At 33.2% G+C, this 12185-nt stretch overlaps 1 protein-coding gene across 1 annotated transcript in view; it reads left to right on the forward strand.

Moving 5' to 3' along the window:
- The first annotated feature begins 10170 nt into the window (after window positions 1-10170).
- LOC127708007 (uncharacterized) overlaps window positions 10171-12185 on the forward strand; it is a 63494-nt gene continuing 61479 nt past the window's right edge. Inside the window, exon 1 of the mRNA XM_052212795.1 lies at window positions 10171-10675. Within this exon, the coding sequence (XP_052068755.1) occupies window positions 10618-10675 (58 nt within the window). The 5' untranslated portion in view covers window positions 10171-10617. The remainder of the gene's footprint in view (window positions 10676-12185) is intronic.

Below are 12185 nucleotides of genomic sequence, written 5' to 3' on the forward strand. Positions count from 1 at the left end.
ATGAACATCCCGTCATACTTTGAACCACAATATTATTTTATTTATTAATATTACTTTTACTGTTAAGTCTGTTTTTTGTGATATCCATTTTACGTGACTCTGTACTTATGTATCCCGTCATACTTTGAACGGCAAAATTATTTTATGTCTACCTGTGCGAATTTCAAACGCGCGATTTTACGCCAGTACTTAAAACCTTCCATCCTTTATGGGTGGATTTGACATAGATAAATATAATCGTATAATAATAAAGCAAAATGAGGATGTTAAATTTGATGTATGCCTTTTTGTGCTTCTTCGTTATAACATTTGTTTGTTTTTATAGTGATTAAGATGATAACACAATGTTGACTGCTGTACCCCTATTTTTGACATTTTTACCTATTGTGTCTGTTTGTTTTGTGCACGCATCGTTGTCAATATAATGGAATTTGATGCGACTGTCATACAAGTGAGAGGTTTAGCTAGCTATAAAACCAGGTTCAATCCACCATTTTCTACATAAGAAAATGCCTGTACCAAGTCAGGAATATGACAGTTGTTATCCATTCGTTCGATGTGTTCGAGATTTTGCCATTTGATTAGGGACTTTCCTTTTTTGAATTTTCCTCGGAGTTCAGTATTTTTGTGATTTTACTTTTCACCGTCAACAAATAAAAAATTAACAATAGGGAAAGAAAAATCGTCCCTTGATTTCTTCGGACCGTTTGGAGCACCTCCTTCCGCCATTTTTTGTTTTTTATTCAATGTTTGAAAATATTTCTTTAATATTAAAATAAGGAGATATGGTATGATTGCCAATGAGACAACTATCCACCAAAGTTCAAATGAAGTGGATGTAAGCAATTATAGGCAATCGTATAGGGTCTTCAACAATGAGAAAAACTCAAACTGTATAGTCGGCTATAAATGGAATATAGACATGAAAAATATTAAACTATTCACGTGAGAAAAATAACAGCCTAATTTATAACAAAACAATTTACGAAAAAAAATATATGACAGACATGTTCCAACGACAACCATATGTGCAAAAAACGACAACCACTCAATAACACTCAATGCTCAATAAGCAACTAATGACTTCGGACCGAGCTTTGGACAGGCACATATAGAATCATATAGAATGTGGTGGGGTTAAACGTGTTTGTAGGCGCCAATCCTCCATTAACCTGAGACAGTGATGTAATAGTACAACATAAGAACAAACATTAAAAACAAGTATTAAATTAAGGTATGTTTTTCTACCGTTTTATTAAACGCACAGATGACTTTTACTATCGATTTTGCCTCGAATTCTAATATTCTCTTCAAAAATCAAAGGCGGTCACTTCGGAAAAGTCGATAAGAGTACTATCTTAACTCGCAGTCGTAAGTGTATTCTAAGATAGCTGTAAAATTCTTAAGAGTAACCCACGAGGGGATTGGAGATACGCTCTAAGCACCATCGTAACTTTCTCGTCGAGCGTTCGTAAGTTTTCTCTTAAATGAAACTTAAGATAGGTTTTCATGATACTGGCCCCTGGTCTAATCAGGGTAGACTACTTAGTCCTTGAAATGAACTGCAAGAGAAATGTCTGAAATTCAATTAACTTTAATATACCGCAGTACACAAGTTTACCATCGGCAAACCGCGACAGATTCCGCCAACCTACATCTGTTGAGGTGTGACGAATGTGACATGCGAAACTCAATTCTACGCATATGCGCAAATTAGTCTTACATGTCTGACTTTGCAAGATGCCGGTGCGCTTTATAATTGTATCATATTACTCATGTCCTTTAAAAATGTTCAGTTGTCAAAAAGATGTAAAACTGCAACTTTTTTTAAATGTAATTCTAAGGTAACTCTCCATTTATTATATACAGAAGGGTCATTGTTCGTTGTTATTGCACATATGCTACTTCTAAATTGTACTAGTTATACATGTAGTGATAACAGGAAAAGATCTTTGAAGAAAACATTCAAAACATAGCTAATTCATTTTGCTAAGTGAATAGAGTTACTAAATGTAAAAGTACAAAGCAAAAAATCGTCAAATGACGCTCGCTGCAAGGTCAGGTTGTGTATTCTCATATTATATTTTACTTATCTTAACGAATAGACATGCTTTTTTAGTATATGTGACACGTTGTTTAATTTTACTTGTTACTGCAGTATTTCGTGGTATTTGTTGCCATCATATTATTTTACAAAAAGTATAACAAAAATACCGAACTACAAGGCAAATTCAAAAAGGAGAAGTCCATAAAAACTGACAAAATCAAACATCATTTAATGGAACAAGTGAAAAACAACTGCCATATTCCTGACAGGTACAGGCATTTTCCAAAGAAAATGGTGGATTAAACCTGGTTTTATAACTAGCTATACCTCCCACTTGTATGACAGTTGTTTAAAGTTCCGTTATATTGACAAAATTGAGTAAATTCAGAAGATTGGGTTAAAATCAGACTTGCAAATTTTACTTTTCACATCGGTAATTTTGTTAAACTTTGTAATACGAAATGATACTGTCTATATATGCACATATCTAACCAAGGTAGTTTTTCTCTTATACCCTTTGTTTTGCTCAAATATTTCAATTATCGTAGTTTTTATTTAGTATTTTTTTCGTTTGTATGAAGCGCAAAGACTCGTGCTGGAAAACGTCTAGGAATCAGTTGACATTCCCATGGAAAACTGGAATATAAGTGAGAACAGGAAAACTGGTGTAAAATGAAAATCAATACTTTCGGAATATCGTGGATATGGTCTCATTTATAAAGAAAACTGTCACACACACATCAATAAAGTTAATCGATAATTATGATCTCTATAACTACCAAAATGTCATCATTGTTATCAACGGCGATTTCTTCATTTTTTATCGCTTGAGTGGCTAAGATTTTTCTGTGAGATCTTATCATATGCCTCAATTTTCTTTTAAGTATTATATCTAATTGTTTAACCTATTAAGTCAGGTTTTCTTTTAACTTAATGACCCGATTGTTTACAGCCAAGTTACGTAGATGGTGTTTAAAAGGAATATGTATCAACATATTCCCATTTCACTTTTGTTAATTTAAAGTTGGTTTCGAATTCTTTATCTGATGAAAGTCTATATGTATAGGACCAATATGTTTCAACAGTATATTTCGTACTTAATTTTACACAAAAAGAGTTTACCGCCGAATTTTTCGAAGAGTCTTTTGTAAACTTGTTTGTCTTTTCATCGTATTGTTTTTGCCATGGTATTGTCAGCTTTTCATTGAATTGATTTTTATTTTTCCCACTTCGTACCTTTACCCTCTCTTTTCTAATAACCATCTTGTTTCTACAGTGTATAAGCAGCGCACCTTTTTTTGCAGTAGGTTTACTGTTTAATGATCCTACAAGACGTTCTGTATAGATAATGCGCACTACAAACTGTAAACTTTATATTAAAGAAACCTAACAGATACTAATACAAACTGTAAACTTTGTATTAACTAAAGCTAACAGATATTGTGTTATATCAATATCTATAGCCAAAGTTATTGTAGGTAACAGTTGTGTTTTATATGTTTATGTTTCAGTTCATCTGTATCAGCAATTAACGTTGGTTTATTTTGTGAGTACGATATTTGTTATCATTTGGTATTTACGTTTCCAGCCCCTAGACACGTCTGGTAGATGTCAACAAGCAACATTTGATAATTTTGTGAATCATTTATTTTCTGTGTTATATTTTTGCCACTGATTGTTTATCTTTCAGACATTCCTAATTAAAAAAAAGTTATTATGAGGTTTATTTTGTAACTAAATACTTCAATATATAGAATATATTCTATAGCAGGATTTTCTGAATAGAAATTAAAGCTTAAGACGAATAATATCAGAAACACTCTTAAAGGGAAAACTTTGCTTTTAATTGCCCAAATTTAGATAATATTTCAAAAAAGGTATCTAAGAGTGAAAGGAATCATATATAGAATTCTTGTTAATTCCCACAAACTTTCATGACGCCTTAAAAAGGAAAAGTCTGTATGAAAATCTTATAATGTGTAGGTAAAGGTAAGTTGTGTTTTTATGATAGTTTTTGTTGAATGATAACACAGCAACTTATCTAAACTTAACTATAACCTTGGCGCATGAGAAGATGTGGTATGGTTGCCAATAAAACAAGTATTTTCCAGAGATCAAGAGACCCTATGCTGTCTGACTTTTATATGTACTATAATATTCGCGTAAACTGTAGTTCTGTTGACTCATCAATATACATTGAAGACTTGATGTGAACAACGCTACTTAGTAATCCTATCAACTCATGTTTAGTAATGTATCGTAGTATATGTGATGCGTTTAACATTTTAGAATGGTCATTTAATAGGTTTGTTTCTGAATATGAATAAACCGATCCTTATTAAAAGTTACTGCTTACAAGGAATCTACTTAACCAGGGTTTCTTCATGGCAATGTTTTTAGAACTCCATCATGATTGGGTTAACATTTCTAGAATGTCTATGTCACCGATTGTTATAGGTAATATATGATTAGTCATAACCACAGTCCCGCCCTTCTTGTATAGGTTATGAGAATCATTGAATAAGACTTGTTACTGGAGTTTTACAATGACATGAGCAACACGACGATTGCAACTAGTGGTACAGGAGAAACTCAGTTTCGCCGCTCGTTTTTGTTTGGGTTAATTTTGCTCTATCTATAGTTTTCTGTTTAAAGTTCTGTTGACTACTTTTTTCCGTCTGTTTTCTTTTTGCATCCCCTCCCCCGACCTTTTCTCTAGCATCCTTTTATAACAAAGACCACATCAGGTTGTTTGTATAAAGATATACTTTAAACACAAAATTTAAAACATACATTAGGTACATTGTACGCCCTGACTAGACAATGATATGTTTGTGATTCTAATTTATAAAAGTTTCATAAAAAAAAAGGCCAAATAAATTAAAAACCAATTGTTCAGAGAACAATTGTAGGTCTTTCCACTCAAATTCACTTAAGATGAGAAAATTTTGATAAAAAACAGTATGTCTGAGCTCAAATGATAGCTCATCACACACTGATTTTGAAAATACAATGTTTGAGGCACTTTTTTATCAATTAAGGGAGATAATAAGCAACTTCCGGTTAAATAAATTAACTTCCGGTGTTAAATAATAGCTTACATTACTATGATTAAAAAAATATATAGTTTCTATATACTTTTGCTTTAAATAAGGGAGATTAATTGCTACTTCCGATTTAAAATAGGTCACTTCTGGTTGACATTTTCAAGGTCATATGTCTACTAACCTAATGCAAAAGATCCCAAGGCTTAATCATGTATAAATATGAATCTACAGCAAAGATCAAAATCTAGAACGTCAATTTTACCTTTGACCTTGAACTAAATTTCAAGGTCAGAAAGCAAGGACCTCAAATCAAATTATCCTTAGTCTCCACTATGTTAGGGAAATGAGTTCTATCCCAATAATGCTTATTTTGGGTATTAGAGGGGAGGAAACTCCCATCAAATGTCATCGCATCTTTTTAACCAAAATATGTATGTTACGACATGTCGCAAATATCAGTTTAGTAAAAATATTTTGTCGATATCTTACACGATTTCTGAAAAGAAGCAATATTAAGCCAAAATAAAAATTTTGAAGCTGACCTTGACCTTTGACCTTGACCCCCATTTTCTTTTTGGTGGACCAAGGACCTCAATTCAAAAGACCCTAGGTCTCTATCACTAATGGTTTACCAGTTACAATTACATTTCACTTATTTTAAATACAGAAAGGGAAATAACTCTCATATGGATTCTCCGGACCGCTTCGGTTAAAATTATTCTTAAGATTCTGAGGATATAACGAGCAAATTGGTGAAATAATTTTGTCGTAATCTTTTACAGTTGCGAAGGAGATGCACAAACAAGAAAAACAGTGTTTGGGGAGATAACTCTTATAATAAAAATTGTTCGGTTAAACAGGGTCAGTTTCAAAAGCGCAATAACTGTTCGATATCATATGCAAAAAATCTAAGCGACATCTTGCGAAACCACTATACACCACAAGACAAAAATGTGGCGGAAGAAGAAAAAAATAATAATCAGAACAAAATCAATAGGTCTTTCCACAGAAAAGTGGAAAGACCTAAATAGTCAAATCCTTCCAAAGTCAACATAATCCGAAGGACATTATCACGGCTTTGTGGCGTCAAATACGTTGACTCGACTTTAAAAACTTTGACCCGGACATATCAGCCACGTCATAATGTATGAACCGACATTGATAAGTTTGACCCAAAATTGTCAAGACATCTTCCGGTTTGCTGGCGAACAATTGTTTCTATCATACAAAATACGCAAATACAACCCGATAAATCGATTATTAGGTGGTCTGCATATTTATATTGTAAAATAGCAGCTGCTCGACACAATATGAAGCCTTTTTGAACTCGTTCGCTGCAGTCACTCGCCAAAATGCTTCATATTGTTACTCGCAGCTGATATTTTACAATATCAATATGCAAACAACCTGATAATCGATACAAAACAGTCATATCCTTCCAAAGTAAACAATACCGAAGAACGTTGTTACCTTAACAAAACAGTCAGATCCTGCCAAGTCAACAATACCGAAGAACGTTGTTACCTTAACAAAACAGTCAGATCCTGCCAAGTTAACAATACAGAAGAACGTTGTTACCTTAACAAAACAGTCAGATCCTGCCAAAGTCAACAATACCGAAGGACGTTGTTACCTTAACAAAACAGTCAGATCCTGCCAAAGTCAACAATACCGAATAAGAACGTTGTTACCTCAACAAAACAGTCAGATCCTGCCAAAGTCAACAATACCGAAGAACGTTGTTACTTTAACAAAACAGTCAGATCCTGCCAAAGTCAGCAATACTGAAGGACGTTGTTACCTTAACAAAACAGTCGGATCCTGCCAAAGCCAACTTTCTCTAATAACGTTTTAACCCTAACAAAACAGCCAAATACTACCAAAGCAAACTTTCACGGAGGAGGATGTTACCTTAACAGAATAGTCAAATCCTACCAAGGCCAACTTTCTCGGATAATGTTGTTACCTTAACCAAACAACCAAATCCTACCAAAGTCAACTTTCTCGGATAACGTTGCAACCTTTACAAAACAGCCAAAATTCTACCAAAGCCAGTTTTTCCTTTAAGTTGTTAACTTATTCAAACAGTCAAACAGCCAAATCCTACCAAAGCCAACTTGGAGGACGTTATAGCCTTAAAGAAACAGTCAAATTCTGACAAAGCTAACGTAACCGGAGGACATTATAACCTTAGTATTGTAAAAATTGGATAATTAGTTAAATGAAAAATCACATGTACAATGTTTCGTATAATCGTATAAAACAAGTTACAAGCTTTGGCTAATGGTTTCCCCTTTTTTACTAAAGTTAAACTGATGAATTTTATGTTTTCAGTTTTTTAATATCTTGTTACTGTTTTTAATCCTTAAAGTGTATTGAATATTTCCATTAAAAACGTTAATTAATCTTTTATTTAATAAGACTTAATACATAGAAATTACAATTTACATGTCACAAGATCATATTTTGTTTTCACAGGAAATGTCTTTGCTGTTAAGACAGTTTTTGAAGGAACATAAGGAGATATTTTCGTGTATGTAAGTATGATTTCGTATCTATTAATAAATCAAGTACACTTAAGCTTACGTCCTGTAATTATTATATGAATAGTAAAAGCTTGCTTCCAGGAACTATGATTATTCTTTATTACAATGTTATTTGGTGCTGAAAACTTGTGTCTGTGTTTTCAAGTCCATTTAAGTATTGAATTAATTACTTTTGTCTATGTTATTTGTTATTTCACTGATCGAAATTAAAAGGTGTGATTTGAGTTCTGAAACATTTTGAATTCCTTAATATATATTTTTACCTGTCCCTACCATGTGAATATGCCTGTCCACTCCGAACTTGTTTATGTGCCTGTCTCTCGTGATCCCTCTAACATGTGTATGTGTCTGTCCCTCGTGAACCCCCTTACTTGTTTATGTGCATGTTCCTCGTGATCCCTCTAACATGCGTATGTGTCTGTCCCTCGTGAAACTCCGAACTTTGTTTATGTGCCTGTCCCTCGTGATCCCTCTAACATGTGTATGTGTCTGTCCCTCGTGAAACTCCGAACTTTGTTTATGTGCCTGTCCCTCGTGATCCCTCTAACATGTGTATGTGTCTGTCCCTCGTGAAACTCCGAACTTTGTTTATGTGCCTGTCCCTCGTGATCACTCTAACATGTGTATGTGTCTGTCCCTCGTGAAACCCCGAACTTGTTTATGTGCCTGTCCCTCGTGATCCCTCTAACATATGTATGTGTCTGTCCCTCGTAAAACCCCGAACTTGTTTATGTGCCTGTCCCTCGTGTTCCCCCTAATATGCGTATGTGTCTGTCCCTCGTGAAACCTCTAACTTTTTTATGTTCATGTTCCTCTTGATCCCTCTAACATGTGTATGTTTCTGTCCCTCGTAGTTGTTTAAGGTTTAAATCCTATTGTTTATTTATTCTTATATATGAGTGTACATGGGCAAACTCTATAAAATTTATTCACTTCTTGTCTAGTAGTGTCGCGACGATTTGGAGCCCGACACATGTCTATTGTTGATCGTATATTCTTCTTTAGGGGTCTCTTTGTTTTATGTGTATTGTGTCATCTTGGTGCTGTCTCATTGAGGCACGCCCCTCTCTCACCTCCTTTGTTATAATTTACTCTGTCATTCTGTTTCTTCTGGAAACACTTTGCAGGAAATTGATTGTTAATTGTAATCTGGGATGACAGTCTATGGCTTTGCAAAACTCAAGGTAACGGAATCATTGTGTCGTGAACAAGTATGTTTGCTACTATACATTAGAGAAGTCTTTTTGTCATCATATAATGTTGATTCTATAAACTGTATGGTGGCGCAATAAAGTGCAAAATTGACCAACAACAGAGTTACTTATTCGGTATTCCTATTGATTTATTTTAGAAAACACGAAATATATTCATTCGTAAGTTTTACGAGCGCTATCATGATTTGGTTGTCCATTATGAAATACCTCTATCACAGATGACCATGGATATGTTCCACAAGTCGTAGACTCGGTCCCGTCCCCTTTTCCTCGACTGTGAAATTACCAAATACGACTTGTCAATTGAAATGTATTTGGTATGAGAAACACAAAGGGTGGCACACTTGGACCGGGAACTGCTTGTCCTTTCTAAGCACCCGGATATACCCCCATATACCCCCATTACTGGGGTGGGTTCTTGTTGCTCAATGTATTAGAATACTTTAGAATGTTGTGTTTTGAGTACTGTTGGTTTTTTTTGCAAAGTTGTTGTCTGTTTTCCTTTGAATTGTGTTTTTTGGTTGCCCCATTGCTATTTTCTCCCATTTTCTTTTTATATAGTAATGGTATAGCTAATTTCAAATGGGAATTTATATAAATTGCTCCTCTCATAAATTTTACAATTTTAAAAAGCAATTTCGTTCTAGTTTCGAACAAATTCGTTTGAATTGTTTTTACATCTTATTATGTCGTAGCCTTTCATAGCTGGGTTTTGCTAATTGTTGAACGACGTACGGTAACCTATAGTTGCAATCATCTCCGTCATTTGGTCTCTGATGGATTGTTGTCTCATTGGCAATCATACCACATCTCCTTATTTTATATAAACAACATATTACGTAATAAACGCTCTGTTTTATTTCACTCTTTGACGTTTTCATTAAATACCTTCCTTTGAAACATATATTTAGTGAATGTTTGTTGTGATATCATATGTTGCAAATTCCAGACTTAAACTCAATGTGACATTTTAAAGCAAACAAATATAGTGGTATTTCTTAATATAAAGTAGAAAATAATTTTTGCACCTGCTAGTTCTCCTATTGAAATGACTTGTATAATATTCTCATTTGCTCAGCTTCTGTTTAATGTTTGATAATAACATGCAAGCATGTAGATAAGTTCGTCCTCTTGACCTTTCCGCTGTCAGGCTAATATTGACAAACGTAATTATTGTTCAATATATAGAAAATTAATCCCTGTTTTCTACCGAAAATGATATTTTGATATAGGAATAAATGAAACACTGACATTTTAGATACATTATCGTATAACTCATATCAATAAATTTATTTTAGGACATGCGACAACCAATATTAGTTGGTGGCAATTGATTAAGTTGTGCATTGATGAAGTCTCGTGATATTCTCGTTACCAAGCTGACAAATTCATTGTTATATAATTATCATTGATGAATGATTCGGTTCGATAAGATTTATTATTTATTTGATAACTGTGATTATAAAACGCAAATTCTGAAAAGCAACATCAGTTCAGGTGTGTTGTGGCTACAGTAAGACAAGAAAGGGATCAATAACGCGGGGTTATTTCTTAACTGAGATTGATTGTCTCTGGTCATGTGACAATTTTTTAATGCTGTTCTATAAATTGAATTTTTGTGTTGTTTTAGATCTTGCTGTGCTGGAATTGGTATCTGAATTTAGATGATAGTGATATGGATTAAAAAGATTACGAACTATGTTTAGTACATATTAACTGTATTATGACTATTGGATATTTGTTTGGTACTTAGACAATGCAGAATGAATGTCTACTCCTGTTACTTAGCTCAGATATTATTATTTTTATTCTATGACGCTGGTAAGTACTCAATAAATTCAAAAACAATATATATTTTATAATGTCTACTTTTTGGAGAAGATGTCAGCCTCAATTCGAGAATAATGAAAACTACAGTTGTTTTCCATTCGTTCTGTTGGTTGATATAGTCTAACGTTTAATTTTGTCTGGTTTGATGGACTTCCTCGTTTTTGAATTTACTTTGAAGTTCGGTCTTTTTGTTAATAGTTTTTCAATTATCAATGATATTAACATTACGCTAAAAATTCGTCTTTATTCTGATTGTGCTACACTGTTGAAACAATTGAGCGGAACGCTTTTTTTCGTTCTTGCTATGCATTTTCTTTTCTCTTTTGATTTGTTTTTATGTTTCTTCAAAACAAAACATTAATAAATCTAATGAAAGTTCTAGCTTACAGAAAAAAAGTTTTTGATCAAATTTAGGTCACTTTACTATGTAGAATATACTTATGACTGTTGTCAACATATTTTTTCACAATTAATGGTAAGAGTATATCCTCTTCAACACGGGTAACGATAATAATATATCAAATTGAAATGATTCAATAATTAGAGCCATTTGCAAAGAAGAGAAAATTTCTCACTTGGATGACGTGCTATTCATTTAGTTCTTGAACATTACAGATATAAAATACAAATAGAGATGATTATATTTAAAAAAAAAATATTATTCTTTTCATTAGAATTATTTAAAAAAAGCTATTTAGCTTGTGAACTACTTGCATGGAATAAATAAGTGCTGAACATGAACAAACTAAAACCGCATCTTTATTATTTATTACTGTTTCCGGAATCTTTGAAAGATTTAAAAAAAAATTCACAAAATTACCTGCAATATAAAAAATAATGGAAGTGTCCATCACATAACATAAGACACCCAGGACCAAAAAGCAAAAAGAGAACGAAAAATGCGAAACAAGAATGATAAGAATAAGAAGCAGACATCGTGCCCTGGCAATCTTATGTTATTGGTCTCAAGTGGAAGATGTTATAAGACGAGTTTTTACAATCAGACCTACACAAATAGATGTTTTGTTGTTTTTAAGTTCACAAAAAAAAAAAAATAATGAAAAAATCCCCTCGAAGAATTGTCAATATTATACTCTCATATCCAAGACACCGCATTTTTACACAAACTGTTCAGTTCTAGAGTATTTTCTGACGTATAGAAACTGAAATACTAGCTAATATAAGAATGAGAATATGTGGTATGATTGCCAATGAGACCACCTTTTACCATATTCCGAATGACATGGATGTAAGCACAACAAGGCTAAAAATGTTTGTAAATGACATATACCTTTGCAAACAAAACGACGAAAAACTACGAATGTCATTTCTTCCAAGGTACGTAATTTTTTCACTTGAAGTTAGCAAAATGCATCCCTCCTAATACTGTTTAACATTTATAAGTACTTAAAAATGTTGCAATGCTTTGCAATGTACAAAATATATCTAAAAACAAAAATATATTAAGCGCTTCTAACAGCAATACCTGACCAGATGCATA

The sequence above is a fragment of the Mytilus californianus genome, unplaced genomic scaffold (assembly GCF_021869535.1).
Source record: "Mytilus californianus isolate M0D057914Y unplaced genomic scaffold, xbMytCali1.0.p SCAF_7, whole genome shotgun sequence".
Classification (NCBI taxonomy): Eukaryota; Metazoa; Mollusca; class Bivalvia; order Mytilida; family Mytilidae; genus Mytilus; species Mytilus californianus.